General features: G+C 38.8%; 1 protein-coding gene across 1 annotated transcript; it reads left to right on the forward strand.

Annotated features, from left to right (window-relative positions):
• Positions 1-23,254, forward strand: LOC112054212 (cilia- and flagella-associated protein 61-like). The gene is made up of 30 exons (XM_052886332.1): positions 1-143; positions 856-990; positions 1,516-1,676; positions 2,162-2,306; positions 2,564-2,699; positions 3,271-3,416; positions 3,964-4,042; positions 4,333-4,511; positions 5,282-5,370; positions 5,688-5,802; positions 6,350-6,461; positions 6,767-6,843; positions 7,259-7,435; positions 8,288-8,366; positions 8,775-8,900; positions 9,944-10,056; positions 10,855-10,986; positions 11,559-11,753; positions 12,312-12,440; positions 13,858-14,018; positions 14,521-14,705; positions 15,581-15,776; positions 16,967-17,136; positions 18,126-18,191; positions 18,915-18,994; positions 19,461-19,596; positions 20,778-20,951; positions 21,539-21,652; positions 22,318-22,422; positions 23,090-23,254. Exons 1-30 carry the CDS (start codon positions 1-3, stop codon positions 23,252-23,254), a joined length of 4,020 nt encoding a protein of 1,339 aa, XP_052742292.1.
• The last annotated feature ends 1,804 nt before the right edge of the window (positions 23,255-25,058 follow it).

Raw genomic sequence — 25,058 nt, forward strand, 5'->3', positions numbered from 1 at the left:
ATGGTATCGAGAGCGAAGGCTGTTCCGTTAGGTCGTTTGCGGTTAGCGTGCGTGGAGGATGCCTCGGTCGTTTACCCGTTGGTGACTGAATCTATGGCGAAGAACTTTCGTATCAACAATGTTTCTGATATTGGATACCTTTTGTAAGAAATCTTGCTAATTAATTTTTACTTGATTATGCTTCATGACGTTTCTTTTTTTATAAATTTTGGGGTGTAGATACCAGTACCACCCTTATCTCAGTGTATGAAAAATATATAACAATCTATTCTCAGACCTACTCAATATACTCGTATCCAACGATATTATTATAAAATTATCATTGCTCGTACCTACTCAAAATCGGTCAAGCCGTTTCGGAGAAGTATGGCAACTAAAACTGTGATACGAGAATTTTATATTATTAATATAGGTACCTAGAGAGATTTTGCCTGTGAAAGTACATATTATTTGATAGATATGAGCTATTTATTAAGGTAATGTATCTTTTTTTATTATTTACAAGTTAGCCCTTGACTACAATCTCACCTGATGGTAAGTGACGATGCAATCTAAGATGGAAGCGGGCTAACTTGTTAAGAGGAGGATGAAAATCCACACCCTTTTCGGTTTCTATACGACATCGTACCGGAACGTTAAATCGCTTGGCGGTACGTCTTTGTCGGTAGGGTGGTAACTAGCCACGGCCGAAGCCTCCCACCAGCCAGACCTGGACCAATTAAGAAAACCACAATCGGTCCAGCCGGGGATCGAAGCCAGGACCTCCGTCTTGTAAATCCGCCTATACTTGGTACGAATAGGTACCTCTACAAGGTAGGTATAAACATTTAACTACTTATTACATTACATTTACAGTGAAACAAGTGTGTTGTCTATATGTCACTTGGATAGAAATGAAACGGTGGTCGGTTGTCTTGTGCTGAAAGACTATCCGCTTATACCTGCCGTGTACCCAGGCGCTTGGGAAGATTTTATAATGACCAAATATAGGTAAGACAAACAACAGGCTCAGATCAGCTTGTGCTACTGCAAGCTGGTTCCCGACCCAAGAGATAGCATAAATATCGTTTTCTTTCGTTCCGATTGGAAGATAGGGAGAGCGATATTAGGTATCATTATCATCATCCCTTACTCTTTGCGTTGGCAGTAATTATCTACGTCACAGTAAATATTATACATTATTTAGTGTACGTACTGTACGTATGTCGTAACTCGCAAGTGGAAGTTTCGAATTCACCTCTATCTCTCTCTGTCTAACACGATACAATAGAAATAGAAAGATAGACATGAATTCGAAGATCCCATTTGTGAGTCATACAGAACGTCGTTACAGTATAGGCCTCCTGATATATGTACTCGTAGGTCCCTACTCGTCTATACTATTATGAAGATATTATGTTAGTGGTATTGTAGGGGTAGTATCTGGCTCTACTGAACCGATTTGAAAAATTCTATATTTATCCGAGTGTAGCGTAGGCGAATTTGTACTTACTAAATAATTTTAATACATTACAGAACAACAGAATTGAACTCTCGGAACTCTCTGTTCATACACTTGCTTTGCTGGAACTCGTCGTACGGTCGTGATGTCGTGGACGCCATGATGAAGTCAGTGTTCATGCACGACCATTACTTGCAATACATCGCGATGGTGAAGTGCTTGATCAACAGTACGCGTAAGTTGTTTGAATGTAATGCTTAAAAAAGTATAAAATAATAATCTAATTTTTATAGTAAGATAATTAACTAGCGGACGCCCGCGTCTTCGTCCGCGTAAAATTCCGTTAAAATCGGGCAGCCTTTCCAAAGATTAGCCCGGACAAACAGACAGAAAGACAAAATTTAAAAAAAAAGCTTGATCAACAGTACGCGTAAGTTGTTTGAATGTAATGCTTAAAAAAGTATAAAATAATAATCTAATTTTTATAGTAAGATAATTAACTAGCGGACGCCCGCGTCTTCGTCCGCGTAAAATTCCGTTAAAATCGGGCAGCCTTTCCAAAGATTAGCCCGGACAAACAGACAGAAAGACAAAATTTAAAAAAAAAGCTTGATTGTGTTTTATTGTCATGTAAATAAGCACTTCAGAAAGTTAGTTATTTTAAAAGCACAGACAGGCACTTGAATTTCATTTATATGGTTTGATTTTTTTATTTTTTAGTACTAATGCCAGGCCAGGCCCGCAGTGAAGCTTCGTTTAAGCGCATACAGGTCTTGGAGCGTGGCATGCTAGGCGACCAGTTGCCTTCTCTATGGCTTGCAGAGAGAAAAGAAGTCTGCCCCAAACTGAAGATACGGAGAGCAGTGTTAGTTAACGACCTAAACTAGGTTTTCAAAGATGTATTTAGGTAAACAGTTGAATGGTATTCATTTTGCTCTTTCACCGTTTTACCCTTTTTTAGATCCATTAGATACTTACTTACCTACAGGTTTTACGAGCTTATTTATACCTACTAAATGGTCCATGATCGGGGAGGGTAAAGTAGGGACCTAATCTAAGACACTAAATCAGTAGGTAATCCAATAATATACCTACACCAAGTATATTTACATATTTTCACAGCGAGGAAGACAATGATGATCTATTGCCAATAATCGATCGACAGTCGAAACTATTACGCGAGCTGTACGGAGACTTCTATATCAGCGAGCTGATAGCACGACATCCGGAGTCTGAACGGGTCCAACTCGTTTGCGAGGTCTGTTGTTACCTTCCTACATCATTAACATCATAATCATCATCATCATCGCCATCAAACAACGGTTTTGCTATGGTTTTGTTAACCAGTGGCTTCCTGTGACACGATATAAAACGCCAGTTGAGTTCGGCTAACATTGCACTTTCTGAAGCGGAGTCGCCATTTCAACATTCTGGGTCCCCAACGATCATTTTGTTCTCTAATCAATCTTCTCAATTTTGCTTAGCTTCGACATTTTAATTATGAGTAACTTATATGTTAGCTAATGCTAACATTAATGCGTTTGGTTTGCCAAGTGGTTAATTTCCACACGATTAATTTTAATTTTTAATATTGATCGAAAATATAAACGGTTACTGAAATTAATATAAGGGTTCATTTACTCGAGCAGCACGTTCCCTACGACACAGGCAACTGCTACCGACGACTGCAGTCGCCGACGTTTCAGCGGCAGTCGACGGCAGTCGACGGCAGTCGCAAACGCTAGCAACGTGCTGCTCGTGTAATTGAACCTCAAGATAACAGAATCATTAGGAAAGGTATCTTTATGTCCTTTTTATTTTGTAAACAGCACAAAGAGCTTGCAGTCGGTGTGATGATCCTGAACACGCAAATAAACTACGAAGCTTTAGAGGAAAGTTTCGAACTGTCCCCGTTTGCAGGCCTGCGACACATCGATATGCCGCCACGACCAAATGTACATGATTCAAATACCAGGTAGGTAAAGAGACGAATAAGTAAAAATTATTATTATTTTATTCTATGACAAGTTAGGTTAGCCCTTGACTGCAAGTGCAACCTCACCTGGTGATAGATGACGATGCAGTCTAATCTAGTAGTCTAGTCTGGAAGCTGGATTGACTTTATTTTTTGTAAACTGTGATACTATTGGCGGCTACCGTGGCCCAGCGGTATGCGCGGTGGATTTACAAGATTGAGGTTCTGGGTTCGATCCCTGGCTGGGCCGATTGAGGTTTTCTAAATAATCAAGGTCTGGATGGTGGGAGGGTTCAGCCGTGGCTAGTTACCACCCTACCGGTAAAGACGTACCGCCAAGCGATTTAGTGTTCTGGTACAATGTTGTGTAGAAACCAAAAGGGGTGTGGATTTTCATCCTCCTCCTAACAAGTTAGCCCGCTTCCATCTTAGATTGCATTATCACTTACCAGGTGAGACTTCAGACATCACTTACCATCAATCAGGTGAGACTGAAGTCAAGGGCTAGTTTGTAAAGAATAAAATAAATAAAACTCCTTTTTTTCAGTCTGTTTGTAGGTGCTACTACTGAATCACAGGAAGAATCTAACGCTGATTTGCCTGAACCTAACTATGGGAAATACCAAGTAAGTGTGATTAAAAGAAACAAAATCTTGCATTGAAATAGCCTAGGTGCTATTTATTTACATATATCTTTTAGAGAGTCGTTCCGCCCATCTACTTGCTTCTTTCTGCCTTCGGGCCCCATCAGGCGATGCTTCTGCGCTCGCCCAAACCCCCCGGTGACGCCGCTGAGGTCCCATAAGGAGCCTTACACAATCCGTCGTTACCGTCTAAAAAAATCTTTAAGACTATGTATAATGTATATTCGCTCTAATAGTCTAGCTCTAACTTAAAAATACACTTTACTTCTAAGGCTAGTTTGCTACCTGAGGAAGTTCCATTTAAGGATATTCGCAAGGAAGCGGATAAATCAAAACAGAAACTAGTAGACGGTTCCTGCCAGTTAGATATAATGCAACTATTGGAAGAAGAAGAGGAGGAATTTGAATATGACATCGTTAATATCGATACTGATCTGTTGAAACTGCCACGGTTATTCATTAGTGACTATGTGAAAAAACAAAGGTATAGAATCTTATTATTTTTTCTCGAACCTCGAGCTATACTCGGACTGTTTCTGCGTGATCGAATCAGAAATAAGGAGATCTGCAGAAGAACCAAAGTCACCGACATAGCTCACGAGTCGCGAAGCTGAAGTGGCAATGGGCGGGGCACATAGTTCGAAGAGCCGATGAACGTTGGGATCCCACGGTGTTGGAATGGCGACCCTGTACTAGAAAGTGCAGTGTTGGTCGACCAGGTAAACTAACGACATCACGAGTCGCAGGTAATCGCTGGATGCAGGAGGCTCAGGATCGTGATGTTTGGAAATCCCTACTAAAGGCCTATGTCCTGCGGTGGACGTCCATCGGCTGATATGATGTTGGTGATGATGATGAGAGTCGTGGGTCCATTGGTTAGTCTATGTGGCTTCGGATTACGAGGTCATCAAGTCTCGGGTCGTAGACCGTATTGTTATGAAGCTAAGTGAATGGTGACTGGGGACATGATATTTTATATTAAAGTTGTTATATACGTATTCTGTTGTACTTACGAGTGAATGCTCACCAAATAGGTCACAAAATACTCAGAATTTAGTGAAATATCAACTGTGTTACTCGGGTCACATGTCCTGGGCTTTGCTCGGAGAGTTTCTCTCTGCCACGCGATGAGTGCGGTACTCGCACGCTAAGTCCATGGAAGATAATACCTATTTGTTTCTTACTGTTACCCCAAAAAAGTAAGAAAATCTCAATGTACAGGTTTTCCGATGAGAGTGAACCAAAGCAACGCAAGGACTCAATTGTTGATACCTACAAACATTTCGCGAAAGATAAATCAAAGGCGCTCAGTAAGTATTCTGCGATTAAAGGTTTTCCCTCGGTAGGCTTGTATATTTAATCTATCTATACAAATAAATGTCTATCTGTAATTTTAAATTACCAGCTTTTTACTGAATGCATATTATGAAAGTATATACGCTACTTATTTCAAAAATATTTAATGCAAATAGTCAATCTAATCTAAACACAGGCTGTGTCGATTTTGTCAAAACTCACTGGCAGAGGCTAATAAAGGAATAACTTAGGCTACTTTAATTTATTTTATAAATTCAGTATAAACAGTTATTTTGTATATACTATTATACTACTAGCAATTTTTTACTAGCAAATGCGGCGTATGTCGGTACTTCCCTAAAACCTCCGGAACCGAACCGCTATTCAGGACGACCAAATGCTTTCTTGTTAGAAGTCTTTGCGATGCACCCTGAATACGACGAAAGGTAAAACTTACAAGTATTTTTTATGTATGAATTATAAAATCATGGTTCATAAATTTTGCTTGGTTTATGCGGCACAATGCTGTTACCTTTTTCAAGGTTATAAAATCATGGTTCATGCATTTTGCTTGGTTTATGCGGCACAATGCTGTTACCTTTTTCAAGGTTATGCAAAACATGGCAGAGTGGTGTTTGATGCTTCTACGAGTACTACATGAGTTTTGGTATTCAATTAGGTGGTTGTGGCATTAGCCCCTGTAGCTAAGTGGTACGTCGATTTTATTTCTACGATCAAAAACTAGAAAAATGTATGGAAATGACATTTGCTATCGATAGGTCACGTGATCAAGATCTGACATTCCCATACATTTTTCTAGTAGAACGTTAAGACTAAAAATGATATTGTACTCGTACCCGTTTGGTTAAATGAATAAATGCCAAAAAATATAAGCTGATTTTCAAATGTATCTCTTGAAAAAGATATAATATATATTTTTTTTAATTGTTTTTTTTTGTTTTTTTTTTTACTATTTTTGTAATCTAATATCAGGTACGGTTTTGAGATGCTCGAGGCTGCTTATGAGCTATTTCCCGATAGAGACTACTGTATCGTGTGTCTCCCTTACTCGAATGCATGTTTTCCACTTCTAGAACATTTTACGGTACCTATTTTTTTAATAAATTTTGTTAAAAATTTATTTATTTTTAGTTTATTACGTTATTTAATTATTTACTAGCAGTAGTATTAGGTCTCTTTTCAAGTGAAACTACAGTTATCCCTTTATTTTATAGAGACCAAACTTCTAAATTGCAGAATTTTTATCAAGAATCCAAAATTGTTAGCTTGTTAATCTAATGCCTATTACCATTAATCTAAAATAGGTATATCGGCTTTCATAGGCTTGTGTTACATTATCTTTTATTGCTTTAGTTCGTTAGTTTAACTTACATAATTTATATTTTACAGCTCGTTACTCCATTCAACTTTAGAATGCGTTTCATGAATTATTCCTTGTACGTGGCTCATGTAAATTCCATAAGAGGGTAATTATTTATTTTTTATTTGCACCTTGATTAAATTTCAAATAGCAAAATTTGCAATCATCATTAACAATCTTCTGCTCTCTGTTGACCACGAGTCTCCTCTCAGAATGGGGTTAGGCTAAAAGTCCACCACGCTGGCCCAATACGGATTGGCAGACTTCACACACGTAGGGAATTAAGAAAATTCTCAGGTTTTCTCATGTTTTCCTTCAACTTTTGAACATGTGATGTTTAATTTCTTAAAATGCACATAACTGGAGAGTTGGCAGCGCATGCTCTAGACTGGGTTCAAACATACGCTCTCCACATTGAAGGCAGTGGTCATATCTACTAGGTTTTCACGGCTCTCAGAATTGTGATTCAGTAAAATCCAATTTTAGTTTTTTTGGCTTTCAGCTTAAAATTCTTTTTTCAGAGACCCTTCCGTTCGCCCAGCAGAATATTACGACATTCCAAATTTGAACAAAGTCTTAGATCACGCTCCCAGGAAACAGGACTTGATGGGGTTGTTTGAACGTAGTCTTCAATCTTTGACGTTGTCATCATATGTTCTTCTTAACGAAAACCAGCCTATTGGATTAGTTATACTCGGGTTATTTTTTTATTTGTCTATAAAAGTTAAATTTACTTTACATAATAACGGATTCGAAATTTGGTCGATATTTCTGGAACTGGGCGATGGAGCGAGCTATGCTTAGCGTATCTCTGCGTCATCGAATCAGAAATGAGGAGATCCGCAGAAGAACCAAAGTCACCGATATAGCACAGCGCGTTGAAGTGACAATGGGCAGGCATCATAACTCGAAGAGTCGAAGGAAGTTGGGGTTCCAAGGTGCTAGAAAAGCGACCGTGTACTGTGCAGGGTTAATCGACCCCCCACTAGATAGACCGAGTACATCAAGCGGGTTGCAGGGAGCTGGATAATTGATTATTTTTTATATAATGATTTATTTATTTTGCTATCATCCGCGAAAATTCGGCGAACCCATGCGACAACGTCACCCAGGTCCGACAAAATACTCTCTACGTACGTTTCACCCCGAAACCGGAGCATCCTCAGGAGATGTTGACTCTACAACGTGCAATTGCAAAAATTTTTGCAATTGCAAAAATTTTTGCAATTGCACGTTGTAGAGTCAACATCTCCTGAGGATGCTCCGGTTTCGGGGTGAAACGTACGTAGAGAGTATTTTGTCGGACCTGGGTGACGTTGTCGCATGGGTTCGCCGAATTTTCGCGGATGATAGCAAAATAAATAAATCATTATATAATCATGATGAACTTCCGCAAAGTAACGCCTGCTTCTATCCAATATTTAAAAGTGATTATTTTTTTCTCTCATCTATTTACCTATTTGTCTTTGTTTTTTTCAAATTTTTAACATTGTCAATAAAATTAGTTGCTTTTGAGATTACATGTAATCACTTTCCAATATATATTTTAGACCTTTGGAAGATGGGACATCTATTAGAACACAATATGACTTAGAACCAGAGGCTAGAAGAGCCGGAACGGATGCATCGGTATTTAATTTTTATACCTACCTATTGGACAGTTAAAGTTAGGTTTTCCATTTCTCTATTTGAGATTTGGCGTAGATAGAATAATGATAAATTAGGTAATGTTATTTTTGCGACTCATGTAAGTAGATATCCCAAATATTATGTATTATTAATTGTTGTCTTAAAAAGAGTAAGTAAGAGACGAAATATCTTACCGGTACCGGGTCCATCGTGTGGCAGAGAGAAAAACTCCAAGCAGATTCCCGGACTTGTGACCAATGGTGTAGGGTTAAGGACGTCCTTGACAGTTAACTAACACTCCCCTTCACCGCTCGTGTTGTTTTCCCTGCCTAGCCAAATTTGGTAAGAGTAAAATGTAAAGTTTAAATTATGCCGTAAAAATAATAAATCATATGATTTTGTCGACAGATTTTAGCATGTGTTATGTCACCTATGATGGAATCCCACGCACGATGGTATCTGAGAGACGTGCTACGTCATACCAAGTATTGTTCTTTGTTTTGGGTGTGTCGACTCTTCGCTAAGGGCGATGCGGTAAATAAAGAGATTTTTTTAAATTACTTTCATTAAATCATTGTGAAGGCCTTCGTGGCGCAGTGGATTTACAAGACGGAAGTCCTGGGTTCGATCCCCAGCTGGGCCGATGGAGGTTTTCTTAATTGGTCCAGGTCTGGCTGGTGGGAGGTTTCGGCCGCTAGTTACCACCCTACCGGCAAAGTCGTAGCGCCAGGCGATTTAGCGTTCCTACACGATGTCGTGTAGAATCCGAAATGAGTGTAGGATTTTTGTCTTAACTTAGCCCGCTGCCATCTTAGATTACATAATCAATTAACATTATGTGAGATTCTAGTCAACAGCTTACTTGTGAAGAATAAAAAAAAACCATTTTTTTACATAACTTCCTAGTGATATATAAAGTCGTAAATGTTATCATTAATTTTTCGTAGCGTTTAGTTACGTACTAGCCAACGCCCCGCGGTCCCACCCGCGTAGTTCCCGTTCCCGTGAAAATACGGGATAATATAGCCCATGACTTTCACAAATCACGTGGCTTTCTAGTGGTAAAATAATTTTCAAAATCAGTTTATTTGATGCAGAGCTTACCCCCTAAAACACCACAAACTTTACCTCTTTATAATATTAGTATAGATAAGTAACTTACTTATTAACTTCCTTAGTGTGGTGATGATGCTTTTACTACTTGAGTTTTAGTCTTGCCTTGATCAGGTGGTTGAGGCATCGGACGCTGCATCAGTGCTTCGGCATTGTGGTGTGTGGCACAATTAAAAAAAAACGTTTTTTTTTTCTTTTTTCTTTCTTTCTTTCTTTCTTATTAGAATATATTTTATATTTGCTTGCGTTCCACAAAAATCGTGATATTAATGACTTATTCATAAAGAAATAGTTTTTTGATGTTGGGTTCATGTTGATAAAAATGTTGTATAACGAAAATTAAATGTCGTTGCCATAGCTACAGTTTTGTTTATTTCTATAAACTCTAAAGATGTTTAAATTATTGGTGATAATATCAATTTCATTGTTCATGTACACTTTTTGTTTGCATTATATAAATTCAGAGTCCTGTTCGAAATCTCATGTCGCTTGCGAGTTACATGAACCCGGTGCGACCTCGACGAGTAGTGGCGACCATGTCTGGAGGCAAATATCATGATAAAATGTTTAAAAATATGTAAGTACTAGCTGACGCCGCGCGGTTTTACTCGCGTGGTTCCCTTTTCCGTAATAATACAGGAATTATATATAACCAATAGCCTTCCTCGTTAAATGGGCTATCTAACACTGACCAGTAGTTCCTGAGATTATCGCGTCCAAACAAACAATTCAGATTTATAGTATTAGTATAAAGTTACTTAAACCCGATTTATATTTGTCTGACGTGTCTTGTGTGACGCATCAGAACAGAATCGGTATAATACATTTTGTATGCGGCACATCAGAAGTCATCACGACATGTCACAACACGTAAGTGTAAACGTTGCCATACAAAATGTATGATAGCGATTCTGTTCTGCCCCCCTAGCCAAGTGGCACGTCGATTCTTTTTCTACGTTCGTTAACGCTTCGAAATCTAGAAAGATGATTACATTTGCAATCGATCAAGATCTGTCATTCCCATAATTTTTTCTAGTTTTCGAAGCGTTAGCGATCGTAGAAAGAGAATCGACGTGCCACTTGGCTAGGGGGGCTGATGCGTCACGACACGACACGTCAGACAAATGTAATTCCGCCTCTATTCCCATTGGCTTGGTTTGGCATCAAAGTGGTAAGATGGTTGACCAATCGCTATTGGAATAAGCTGTCTTTCAACTCTTCTGTCAAACGCTTGTTAACCGACTTCAAAAAAGGAGGAGGTTCTCAATACGACGCGTATGTTTTTTTTATCTTTGTTTCTACCTCATAACTTCGTCATTAATTAACCAATTTTAATTTTTTTTTGTTTCATAGGGTATTGTCTGTTGTTTTTCAGCGCAACTCCATTTGCTTTGTGGGTGTTAGAGCGCCCTCTGACGAGCATGCCAAAGGTGGAAGTTAACAGCAGCATAGTTGTTGTAGGAGCTAGCCGTACAGGACTCGCTTTTCTGGAATCATTAATTTTAGGGTATGTTCATGAAATGCTTTTGCCACTGCAATACATCTGCCATAGCTACGATAACTTAACCTCAATATTTGTACTGGTAATTTCAATAAGGTTGTTTCATAATTCATCAGCATAGCATAGTTGTTGTAGAAGCTTGCCGGACAGGACTCGCTTTCCTAAAATCATTAATTTTAGGGTATGTTCATTCAATACTTCTGCCATGTCTAGGATAACTTAACCTGAATATTTGTACCTACTGGTAATTTCAATAAGGTTGTTTTATCATTCATCAGCTTAAAGCATGCCAAAGATGTAAATTAATAGCAGCATAGTTGTTGTAGAAGCTATTAATTAATACAACATACACATAACTATTAATTAATCAATAGTAAAAAAAACATCTGGTTAGTAACAACTTTTGATAAACTACCCTCCTCCCAACTTGTATCAATTACGAGGTTATTAAAAGTTGTTACTAACTAGCTGTTTTTTTTTTACTTTTGCTTAAGTCGGATTATGTGCGTAACATTAATTAACATTAACATTATTAGGTGCGAAAACTTAAATTTTATAATTATGGATTATTTTTCCAGACCCACATCAGAATACCTTACGTTTACAAATATAACTTTAGTATCTGAACACGGTTTACCAACCACTACAGATTGTTTGCGCGCTGCAGAAGTTTGCGTACCGAGAGACGGCCGATACACAGACCGATACATTAAGAGCGTTCCCTTTCATTATTATATAGATATCATGACTGCTGTCATGGTTCAAATCGACAGGTAAATTTTATCTTCTTCTAAATATATAATAGCGAAAATTTTGTCTGTCTGTCCATATTTTTGTACATCGGGCATCTCGCTGAAACGTGAGTTAAAAGTTTGTATGGAAAGTTCTTCAATTTTCAAAATACAAGAGCAGTATGTCGGAGTATAAGGGGTTTCACATCAGAAGCGGTTTCTGCAAAACACAATTATTGAATGAAAGTCTGTCAGGTCTAACAATTCCCACTAAGAATGTTACCAATAAACCCTGAGTGGCAGAGAATGACCTTGAGTGAAGTCACGTACTTGTGAACAAAGTGTGTAGGGTTAAAGGCGCCTTTGACAGAAATCTAACACTCCCCTTTTCCACTCAAGTCACTCTCCCGGCCTATCAACCAAGTAACCCGTAAAGAATTACACAACAAGAGATGTGTACGGCTCGAACGGCTTCGAAATTCTATCTCTAAAGTGTTATGGGGTTGAAGGTTTTTTCAATATACATCATGTTCATGTTTCGAGTTAATTTTTTTCATAAGTTCTGTCAAATTGTATTTCACATATTTTTTTTTATAACAGGAAAAAGAAATGCATTTATTTGAAAGGTGATGGTGTGAAGTTTTACGATGAACTAGTATTAACGTGTGGTCATCAATTCCAACATCCAGAATATTTGAAGGATTTAATCGTGTTGGCTAAAGAAGTCGAGTAAGGCAATCAAAAAGTAGCGCTGTTCTGTAACGATGTTTTTAAAACTCGACAGTGTGAGTTTCGGACTTTTTTTTATCTATACTAGTGTGTTAGAAAGAGAGATGAATTCAAATCTGAACTCTCTTTATCTATACTAGTATGTTAGAAAGAGAGTGCTATCGAGTTGTAAAAAGTCGTTAAAGAATATTGCTACAGATATTTTAAATATAATTAGTAGCTTTTGTTTTAAAAGATTGTGTTTATTTTCAAAGTCAACTCAAAGAATAAGTAAACATGTTTGCTTTGAACGTAGGAATCTTTAATTTCAGTATAATTAAATGATGATCTTCTTAAATGTATTGCGAAATCCATTGACAGGTATTATATATTTTTACTTGATATGTTTAACGTGTTATTTACTTTCCCTTTATTGTCGTCGTCATCAACCCATATTCGGCTCACTGCTGAGCTCGAGTCTCCTCTCAGAATGAGAGGGGTTAGGCCAATAGTCCACCACGCTGGCCCAATGCGGATTTGCAGACTTCACACACGCAGAGAATTAAGATAATTCTCTGGTATGCAGGTTTCCTCACGATGTTTTCCTTCACCTATTGAGACACGTTATTCCTTGTATTTATTTTCTCTTTTATGATTGGTTGTCTGGAAGAGATCGCTCATTAGCGTATCATCATCAGTGAACAATATTAGTTTTCAAATTAATTTGTTTGTTATCATTTTATTTTAGGTGTACAGTAATAGTTATTTATACCACTGTTATGTAATGGCACGAGTGTTACAATCGCTAATTAAGTGCAGTGGCATACGATACTTTTATACGATTATGTATATAAAAATAAGTCGGGTTTTTCTTCCTGACGCTATAACTCCAGAACGCACGAACCGATTTCCACGGTTTTGCATTCGTTGGAAAGGTCTCGGGCTCCGTGAGGTTTATAGCAAAGTGAGGGTAGGGGTATGGTAGGGGTAGGGTAGGATAGGGTAGGGTAGGGTAGGGTAGGGGCAGGGTAGGGGTAGGGTAGGTAGGGTAGGGTAGGGTAGGTAGGGTAGGGTAGGGTAGGGTAGGGTAGGGTAGGGTAGGGTAGGGTAGGGGTAGTTGAAAGTTTACATCGAGTTTCACGCGGACGAAGTCGCGGGCGTCCGCTAGTACGATTATGTATATAACTGGCGCTAGGTATGGTCTCATGGCATGGCATGGATTTGTCTATTATAAAAAAGTCTGAATTTTTGTAGGCAATAAACATGGAACTATTTAAAAATTAAAAACAAAATAATTGTAGCACGGCTTACCCGTACTCATTACCAAATGACCTGTACGAATGAATAGCTTTGTAATATAGTTTGAGGTTTTATTTTGAGCAGATTACGGGAGTACAAAAATTATATATCATTCATTCATTAATATTTTGCGTACCAGGAAAGGCAAACCTTGTGTTAGACGCCTCATGGATGATCCTGCGTATTTACCTGACAGTCTACCTTTGCAACCCGAACTGCCTAACAATGTCATGCTAATAAATTCTCCGTACCAAGCCAATAAGTGCTTCCGGAAACTTCTGCATATGATCGCTGAAACGGGTAAGTCTGATTTGTGTACCTACTGGAGATATTGTAGTTCTACATACGAGTAACTATAGCTTGACAATTTCGTTCGTAACACTCCCGATGGGCTGCTGTCATGCAATGGTTGTTCTTTTGATGCTAATGTTCTTAATATCATGAACGTTATATATTATATATTCGCATTTTATGATATCAAAACGGTAAATCTACTATATGAAATGTCAATGAATCGTGTTTGTTAACAAACTCCGCCGAAACGGCTGGACCAATTTTTATGAAATTTTGTGTGCATATCAGGTAGGTCTGATAATCGACCAACATCTATTTATCATACCCCTAATGATATAAATATCGTTAAATATAATATAAATATCGTTACGTACCTATTTAAACTGTAAAATCAGAAAAAAATACATACATACATATAGCCGAACGTAGAACCTCCTCCTTTTTGGAAGTAATAAGAGCACTCACAAACAAAAAATAGTAAGATGACCAGTAGCTATCTAAATTCCAGATAACACAACAGAATCTCTCAGTAATAAGAAGCCAGTTATTGTATATGGAGATTGTATAGAGGCATACAGCTGTATAGCGGGTTTGTTAGAATTGGGCCTGACGGGAGACACAATTGCTTTTGTTGAACCTTTTCCGCCAGAAGACAGTACAGCATTAAGAGTTAACTGCTTTAATGATGAAACAGTGAGTAATTCATATCATATATCCTCAATTCAATTCCAGTCCAGGCCAGGTCCAGGCAATTGGGCCAGCGTGGTAGACCTGGCCTAAACCATCTCATCCTGAGAGGAGACTCGTGCTAATGAATGATGATGAATGTCATAAGAAAACTTAAAAATAGTGTTACTCGTGATTACTTGAGTTTTCTTCGCAGAAAACGAATTGCGTTTTGTGAGATATTTGAATTTTTGAGATACCTACTGTTTTTATATCTCGCTATACATAGAAAGTACCATGTTCCCATTGTTCCATTAATGGATCGATACTGTAATTCAAAAGAACAGTGTCCGATATTTTTTTAATTATGTAATTTTGATACTGTATCTCAAAGCATAAGAGTGATACTGAACTTTAAGCAAAAAGACGGATAAGAATTTACAGTGTTGGGAACAACGACATAAACTTGTCAGATACCCAGTACTCCCCGCTTAGGGTGATTTCAGACTAGCGTAATTTTTTGCGCGTATACGATCGTTTCAAAATACGCGCTTTCACGCTACATTACGCACTTCTAAACTATTCTTATTCTATACTATCTTATTCTGCGTAAACGGGCATAATATTACGGCGTGTTCGCTCGAACCGGTGGTGTCTGGAAGGTGTGTCTCGCGGCTTGTATACCTAAGCACGAGTTGCGCGTGTGCTATATGCACTTCCAAAAACGCGTTTTTAACGCTAGTCTGAAACCGATCTAAATTGAGACCAACTTTTGTGTGCCGTTTTTATGAAACGTAACTGCAGTCTATGCAATATATGTCGCTGATTGTGAAGATAGGTCAAAAGAAGTAATTTTTGATACTAATATTATATTCAAAGCTCATAATTCAATTTTTTTTTAGATCGATGAAAGAGTGCAAAAGAAGCTGGAGAAGCTTGACATTCGTATATACCGCCAATGTTACTTCCACGGCTGGTCTGAGAAAAGAGGAAGTATTGAGCATATACAACTAATGTCTCCGTTGCACGCTATACATGTTCCCTGCTTTGCAATGTTCTATTTCGGAATAAAAGCCATTGATTTGAACGCATTTAAAGGTATACATATAGGCACAATAATTAATAATTAACTAGCGGACGCCCACGACTTCGTCCGCCTTTTCTGTTGAATTTTTTTCTGAATTCTCTTTGCTATAAACCTCACGGCGCCCGAGACCTATAGAGAGCCCGAGAGTTATAGCGTCATGAAGGAAATATTAAATAAGGAATTACAAAAGTAGATAATATGGATAATTTTATACTATAGTTAGGTTACGTCCCCACAAAATCCGCATCGCAAAAGTGATCCGAATTTAGCTATACCATTGAGCGCACACATGCACAATTTTGTTTTTAATTCCATTATATATTTCTAAATATTCGTATAAATAGTTTTTACACTTCCTGAACACACAACTCGACATTGTAGACGATGTTTAACGCTTATTTAAGCTTAACAAACAAGAAAACGAACAAACAAACCAATCTTTATTTAAGTCTTCAAAAATATCGTAAAATTCAGGCTCAGGTTAACGATCTTTGCTTGTTCCTTCTTTTGGACAAAATAAAAATGTCGTAGAACGCTGTGGCAAACTAATGATTTCAATATTGAAGTAGAATTAGAATTAGAACAAGATTTTTTTAGATGTAGGTAAATTGCGGGGTGGTTAGGTTAGGCCTGTATGGCCTAACCTAACCACCCCGTATATATATTCCCTTTTGAAAAAAAATGTCTTTGATCATTTGCTTTTAATGAATATCTTAGGAGATTGGAATAATTGGAAGTGCCAATTTATTCCAATTATATATAGCCACCAGCAGTGGCTTTGCGAAGTATTCTTTTACTATGTCGCTGGCGTCGGCTAGTCTTCTCATCGTCATAAATACATAGCTTTTGTCCTGTGTAAGAGTATGGTAACTATGGGCCTTATTAAAAGAATCAAAGTCACTCAGCGGGCGATGGAGCGAGCTATGCTTGGGGTGTCTCTATAGCTAAGCGAGTTGCGAAGCTGAAGTGGCAATGGGCAGGCAACATAGTTCGAAGAGTTAAACCGAAACTGTTGGTCGACACTTCTCTAGGTGGACCAATGACATTGCGGGTTGCACGGAGCCGCTGGGTGCTGGCGGCTCGAGACCGTTTTGTTTGGAAGTCCATGCAAGAGGCCTATATCCAAAAGTGGACGTCCATCGGCTGATAATGATGATGATGATGATGAAGAGTATGGTAGTATGCGTCATGTATTTGTCAGCTATCAACGAGAGCGGCCTGGTGTACGACGGCGGGCTGGTCGTGGGGCCGATGTTCGACACCAACGACCCGCATGTCTTCGCCGCGGGGTCCTGCGTGCGGTATTCGCGCCGCCTCCACGCGCGCCATTTTGAACACAAGTACTATTGCCCTGAGGATGTCGGCGATGCTGTAAGTATAGGGTCATCATTATCAACCCATATTCGGCTCACTGCTGAGCTCGAGTCTCCTTTCTGAATGAGAGGGTTTAGGCCAATAATCCATCACGCTAGCCCAATCCGGATTGGCAGACTTCACACACGCAGAAAATTAAGATAATTCCCTGGTATGCAGGTTTCCTCACGATGTTTTCCTTCACCGTTTGAGACACGTGATATTTAATTTCTTAAAATGCACATAACTGTAAAGTGGGAGGTGCATGCCCCGCACTGGATTCGAACCCACACCCTCCGGAATCGGAGGCAGAGGTCATATACTGGGCTCTCACGGCTCCATATCCACTGGGCAGCACGGCTATAGGGTAAGCAGGGGGAATAGCGATCACTGGGTAATAAAACACCTTTGGAACTTGTTCAAAATTGAACATAGCAAAACACCGTGTCCTGTTAAACAGGATATTTTAAAGGCAGAGGCAAGGAGTTCATGGCATGCGGTCCTGAGGTGAATTTGTCTATTTACGGTTGTTTTGATCCAATTTTCGGTCCGGTGTTTTCGCCGATTAGCTTTTAACACTTGTTTAATTATTGATGCAAAGAATTTGACTACAATAACTTAATGAACTCTTGCTTGGCTATAGGCCCAGGTTCATAATGAGTTTTTTTGGGTAGGCAATGCGCGTTTGCATCTACAAAATGCATGCCACTGTTATTGTATTATTAATTAATTGATTTATCATAAAGGTCATTAATAACCAATAAATCCTCTCAAAATGAGAGGGTTTAGGCCTTAGTCTACCACGCTGGCCCAATGCAGATTCACACACCTAGAAAATAAAGAGGTATTATCAGGTGATACTTAATGCACATAACTGAAAAGTTGGAGGTGCATGCCCCGGACCGGATTCGAACCTACGCCCTTCGAATCAAAGGTATTGTTCATATAGGTATTTAAATAAAATAACCGTGCTAGGTGCTGATTGTTTTCTTGTTTGCCGTTTTTAGCTAGGAAAGCTCTTCTGGAGTAAATTGGATCCATTCATGTCAGGACGAACGGACATTGAAGAATCAGTTGCAAATCGTTTTAGTTCGCATTTGCTTGCGTAAGTATGTTTTAAATCAATAGTAAGTATCATCATCATCATCATATCAGCCGATGGACGTCCACTGCAGGACATAGGCCATTTGTAGGGACTTCCAAACATCACGATACTGAGCTGCCTGCATCCAGCGAATCCCTGCGACTCGCTTGATGTCGTCAGTCCACCTGGAGGGGGGTCGACTGACACTGCGCTTACTAGTGCGAGGTCGCCATTCCAGCACTTTGGGACCCCAACGTCCATCGGCTCTTCGAACTATGTGCCCCGCCCATTGCCACTTCAGCTGGGGTTCACTAGTAAGTATTCGCAAATTTTGGTATAAAATATAATTATATATATATAGGGCCGAGAACACTTCTAATTCATCATCATCATCATGTCAGCCGATGGACGTTCACTGCAGGACATAGGCTTTTTGTAGGGACTTCCACACGATACTGAGCCGCCTGCATCCTTTTAAAATTTTTATAAACACAAAAATTAACCCTGCAGTACATTACTCTTAGTATACCCAAGCGGCTGGTGGTCATGGCTCCGGAGTGAGGAACCTCCTCACAATACGCGCCGTCTCAAAAGTCACTACCTCCTGTATCCGACCCTTGCTCCAGCAGTAAGGCGAAAGCTTCTTAACTTGAGTAGGAGTAACCAAATTTGAAATTTGTATTTTTTAATGTTGGTTCGGCAGGTTATATAGAATATATTTTTTTACAGTTTTCAGGAATCTCATGGTAGTGTTGGAAGCACTAGCCGTTTATCAACTGGTGGTATGAAAAGGTAATGATTTTCGAATTTCATGTAGTATATGCAGTCTGAAGTTAAAAAGACAGACTCGAATAAACCTCCTCATTTTTTGAAGTTGGTTAAAGAAATAAATCTGTTTCTTTTATTCTAAAGACGGTATACTTACTTACGTTTCTATGGTAACTATACAATAATACAATAATATTGAGCTGGTCATGGTCTGGTCAGGTGGAATTTTTAAGTATTTAGTAATAAAATATATACAATAAAAAATATTTTGAGTGTTTAAATTTAAATTTGCCGTTGTAAGTAATAGCTCGTATTTCTAAGACAATTACACATTCTTGATCTTGATCGAGTTTCCGAGATACAAAGTCAACTACCTCCCTGGCAATTTTCTAAGGCAGGTATAGTTTATAGATAGTAGACGTCCGCTAAAATTTTATTAGAGCTAGATTAAGAAGGTCTAATTTTACATTTTAATTAATCTATATTTTAGCCGCTGGCAACCCGTTACGAAATTCGAGGCGCCGATAGTGCAACTAGCAACACTGCCAGGACCTGTTTATTACATGACGCTGCGCAGACCGGGGCGCGACGTTCCGATGGCAGTACGGTCTCTGTTACCGCAACAGGTGGGTCATTTTGTTCACCAGATGATGTTCCGACCGACTGAGCTAACGGTCAGGCAACACAAACACAAGCTACACAGCGTCTTCGCCGGTAAAGACGAGGCCTCCGATATATGACGTCACGACGTCAGACGTGGGATTTTTATCTCACGATCTCGGGGGCGCCCGGACTGATACACTCAGGCCAAAACACCCGTGACGGCCTCCGTGGCGCAGTGGTATGCGCGGTGGATTTAAACACGGAGGTCCTGGGTTCGATCCCCGGCTGGGCAGATTGAGATTTCTTAATTTGTCCAGGTCTGGCTGGTGGGAGGCTTCGGCCGTGGCTAGTTACCACCCTACCGACAAAGACGTACCGCCGAGCGATTTAGCGTTCCGGTACGATGCCGTGTAGAAACCGTGTAGAAACCGAAAGTGGTGTGGATTTTCATCCTTCTCCTAACAAGTTAGCCCGCTTCCATCTTAGATTGCATCATCACTAACCATCAGGTGAGATTGTAGTCAAGGGCTAACTTGTAAAGATTAAAAAAAAAAACCCTTCCCGAACAGCCCTCTAAGCCGAGGCCCGAGTCTCAGAGGAGACGCCCTTAGAGAGTCGTTCCGCCTATCTACTCTGCTTCTGGCTTCGGGCCCCATCAGGCCATGCTTCTGCGCTCGCCCAAACCCCCCGGTGACGCCGCTGAGGGCCCATAAGGAGCCTACGGCACTTACACAATCAGAAAAAAAAACCATTCATCATCGGATATGGACATTTACAAGATAACTTTTATTAATAATTAGCATGAGTTCCCGTGGGAATAAGGGAATAAAGTTGATGATATTACTCGGCGAAGGTTTTGTAACTTTCGAATGGTAAAAGATTTTTTAAAATTGGTCTACTAGTTTTTTAGTTAAATCGTAACAAACAAATGAAAAGTCAAATCTTTATAATGTTAGCTTACATAAAAAGCAGATTTAAGATAATAAGCTAGATGACGAAATATCTTCGAAAATATTTTTTAATTAAATTAAAGTATAATCAGGCTTCTTTTAATTAGATATTTCAATTAGCTTCAGGTTATAGTAACATTAACAAATTAAGACCCTATATAACTTAATTTAAAAGTGAAATTGTTATGAATTAGATCCGACGTGGTCTTTAGTTTAGTTTGATTCAAAACATTATATGTCGTAAATTCTTACAGGGCCATACCCTTGTTACTAATAAAAAGCACAACTACTTCAAACTACGGATAAATACCTTGCATTGCATCGAATCTTTCACTTGTTTGTCTAAAAAACAATTTTCATGCGATGTCCTAACGCAGCTATATGGAAAACATGAAGCTTATTTCAACAATCTACTAGTTCGGTACAACGTAAGTTAATTAATTAATATTAAAATATTATAAATCTCTGTAACTACACTACTATAGGTTCATTCAGGCATTGTTATAGTTAATTAATAGTAAAGGTGAAGTAAAGCTACCTTGTAAGATGCTTCTGATCAGAATATAACCATCGCATCTAAACCCTGTCGTTGACCAATAAATGAAAAGTCTAGCTGAGAGGTTACGAATAACGACCCTTCGGTGATGAGTCCGCCCTCTTTACCGTTGACCTTTTGAAACTTTATTAAGGCTTTACTAGGAGCAAAGACAATTTCGAAAAATCGAAGATTATAAGAATCGGTACAGCCGATCTCGAGTACATATATACACACATAGTATATCTATGAAGGGACAGGTCATTAGCCAGATATATTAAGCGTGGTTTCACCCTCGTGGTTCCCGTTCCCGTAGGAATACGAGGATAAAATGTAGCCTATAGCACTCAGGGATAGTGTAGCTTCCCAACAATGAAAGAATTTTTCAAATCGGTTCAGTAGTTTCAGATCCTATTCAATGCAAACAAACAAACAATCTTTCCTCTTTGTAAAATTAGGTTTATGGTCCGTTGATTTCAGATGAATTTTATTGACGATCTATTCGATTACTTCACCAAACCGTGGACAACTGTATTCTATCAGGAGCCATTTGCCAATATGATGAACGATGTATACGTGCATGTAGGAAATACTGTAAGCTCAAAATTTAAGCTAATATTTAGTTGTTCTTAAAATTAGAACAAAGAGCACTTATACTTTTGACGGCCTCCGTGGCGCAGTGGTATGCGCGGTGGATTTTCAAAACGGAGATTCTGGGTTCGATCCCGGCTGGGCAGATTAAGATTTTCTTAATTAGTTCAGGTCTGGCTGGTGGGAGGCTTCGGCCGCGGCTAGTTACCACCCTACCGACAAAGACGTACCGCCAAGCGATTTAGCGTTCTGGTACGATGTCGTGTAGAAACCGAAAAGGGGTATGGATTTTCATCCTCCTCTTAACAAGTTAGCCCGCTTCCATCTTAGACTGCATCATCACTTACCATCAGGTGAGATTGTAGTCAAGGGCTAACTTGTAAAGAATAAAAATAAAATACTGCACTTAAGCGGATTTTAATGATAACACTTTTGTCATTTTCATCATTAGAAATGTAATTAAATCGCATTTAAATTAGAAACATTTTCTACAGAAGTGCATCCCCGAACCCTCCCCTCCTGTTCGAGATGCACCCTTTGCATATTTTGATCTACCGCAAAATGACTGAAATGTTTCTGAAATGTGTTGAGCTTTCTGAAATTTTTGTAATATTACACGTTGCTTCATTGTTGTTTTATCTAATAACGATAATTATTTATAATTTCAGGTGTATGATGTTGTAAGGACAAAGTATAATGAGTTTTACGAGGGCATCAAACAGTCACTTATGGGGGAACTATCTGCTTTAGAGTTTAATGAGTCCACTTGCAAGGTAAAATTATTGTTTTAATATTAAGAAAAATTTTGAGCAATTATTTAAAAAAATATTTGCCTGTATTTTGTAATAGAAGACTGACCGTAGGAAAATCTTACCTTCGGTCAGTGTTAGGAGTGGGTACGACATAGTACAGCGGGCAGGAATCGAAGCAATAACCGCTCGGTGTTGAGTCTGTTAGTCCCTACAAAAGGCATATGTTCTCTAGATGACGTCTATCCGACGGCGGCAAAAAGCTATGTTTGGACCGAGGAGCATCATCAAAGTAGTCAATCGCAGACGGGCCTATAGCTTGGCAACTTCGTTCGTAACACTCCCGATGGACTGCGCGGGCCGGGGGGCGTGTAGCGATGAATGAAAAACCCACGACTGATCCACCTCACTTCCCCGCACGCACGCTTTCACCTTCTTTTCTTCCGTCGCCCGCATGGAAGTGTCATCAACGAACTTGCCAGACTATACCATACACTGCATGAGAGGCGTAAGAAGTAGCGAGAGAAGTTGGTAGAGACGTCGTCTGGCCACATTTCTGATCTTGCCGCATATCATGCCACGCACAAGGCAACATCGCGGCAGCACGAGGAGCATAGTGTGGCTGTGATATTAGATTGTATTTGAACAAATTCTTGTTTATTTCACGGATTAATTTTTTTTATCTTTTTAGGAATGCGGTCAAAGCGAAGTGTTACGTCACGATGCTGACACGTTCTGGAAGGTGGTGGGAGGAGAACGCATCCTCTTCAAGCATCTGACAAGATATCTGCAGAAGTACGCCTCTGCTAATCCCCATTACGCTGTGCCGAATATGCAATATATATCTATGAAATGAAAATTAACTGCCTTTTGTTTTTTAAATTTATTCATTCATTTTCGACATTTATATATACCTCTTGTACCGATATATTACGTCGTGATAAGCATCTAAAGGCGTGTCCAAACATAGCGCGGCAATCGTGATTGCCACGCCGCGCGTGATTGACGCGTTGTGTGTGGACGGCCGGCAGCCGCGCACGAATGTTTCTGAAGTCAGTGGCAGGCGGCGGTCTAGGGCGGCAAACTTTAGGTAAAGGTAAATTTGTCACAATTTTTTTCGTTTTGAAGAAAAATGAAGAATGACGAACATACTTAGAGAATACATACAGTACATAGATAAAACTAATTTTAAAAAAATAAAGAAAATTCAATGAAAAAATTAATGAAAGAGCCCAAATCTTAAAATTGCAATTTTATTAAGAAAATAAAACTGAATTGATATGTTTGCTTTCGGATTTTAGAGGTCCAGTAGGAACGGCAACAACTAAATAGCTTACTGGCGGCAAACTTGTAAATCCGCTACTGTCTGGGATGTCTATATAGCCCAAGAGCTACTGAACCCTGCGAGTAACGGTCTTCCTGTAACAGGTCTTGTTGTGGTCTACAGTAAGACCGTTACTCGCAGGGTTCACTAGCTCTCCAGCTAATATGAGCCGCGCAGCAGGGCAGTGTCTCGCAGCAATGTGGAATGTTCCATTCGATCCGTTGTTGCTTCATTTATGACGCGGAGGGCGCTGGGTTTTAGCGGGTATTCTGCTAAAAAGTGGCTGTGTCTCGCGATTGCCGCGTTTTGCCGCCGCGCTATGTTTGAACACACCCTTAGGCCTACCTTTACCGTCTAGCCCCTATACTATAGGGGCTAGACGGTAAAGGTAGGCCTAATATTCTTAATCTGCAAAAGGTTAATCTGCAAAATAAAACACTCCACTACATTTTTAGTCAATTTATTTAATTTTACACATGTTCATTATAAGACAAGTCTCCTTAAGGATATTATTTACAAAAAATGCACAGATGGCCGTCGTGTACCAAAATGCTGTTAAATTCATAAACAAATATTACCTTGTTATTAGAATTTATATGAATTTTAAAAATAAAATTATATTTTAAATAAATAAATGTTTGTGGACCGTAATACTTAAGCCGGATTCACATCTCAAACGTGCGTCGTCCTGTTTGCAGAAAATTGGTGATTGAATAGAATATCTATTCCATCGATGCTGTTTGTATTCATTACGGGTATAAATAAAATAATTTGTTAAATTAAAATTTAGATCTTTCATTGTCCATTCAGGTCAGTAGTTTAAAGTGAATCCGTCTTAAAATAAAAACATGTATTGCAAGTTTTGTCGTTTATTGGGATGACGAAACATCTAACAATTATATATTACATGGAATGAATAAAATGATGGAATGAATAAAATACTTTTCAAGTAACGGTAAAATCACCATATACCATAACATAACATGACGTTTCAAAAGTACTTGTAAAGTATGCCTTCTTGAAGTAAATGAATTTTGAATTTGTCGTGACTTTATTTTATACGTTGCAAGTCCATCAAATTAAAACAATGAAAATGTATTTAATTATATATACTAAGGTAATATTTGTTTACAAGATTGTTTAAATATTTGGCTATTAGTTTCGTTTTACTGTACAAAAATTGAAAATACTGTCTTCTATGCTTATCAATAGGAAACTACGAGATCATTGAACTGACTAGCATCAACATTTGGAGCGTTTTTTTGGCATAGTGGCGTTTTTGAGATAATACATAAATAAACACATTTATTAACTTCACATTGAATAGTAATATAAA

Source organism: Bicyclus anynana, chromosome 16 (assembly GCF_947172395.1).
Source record: "Bicyclus anynana chromosome 16, ilBicAnyn1.1, whole genome shotgun sequence".
Classification (NCBI taxonomy): domain Eukaryota; kingdom Metazoa; phylum Arthropoda; class Insecta; order Lepidoptera; family Nymphalidae; genus Bicyclus; species Bicyclus anynana.

Excerpts from the sequence above, each read along its gene's own strand:
- LOC112054212 (XM_052886332.1), top strand. The coding sequence starts at position 1 with ATGGTATCGAGAGCGAAGGCTGTTCCGTTAGGTCGTTTGCGGTTAGCG. Across the intron at positions 10,987-11,558 it reads CTGGAATCATTAATTTTAGG|ACCCACATCAGAATACCTTA; the intron begins GTATGTTCATGA and ends TTATTTTTCCAG. Across the intron at positions 22,423-23,089 it reads TTAATGAGTCCACTTGCAAG|GAATGCGGTCAAAGCGAAGT; the intron begins GTAAAATTATTG and ends TTATCTTTTTAG.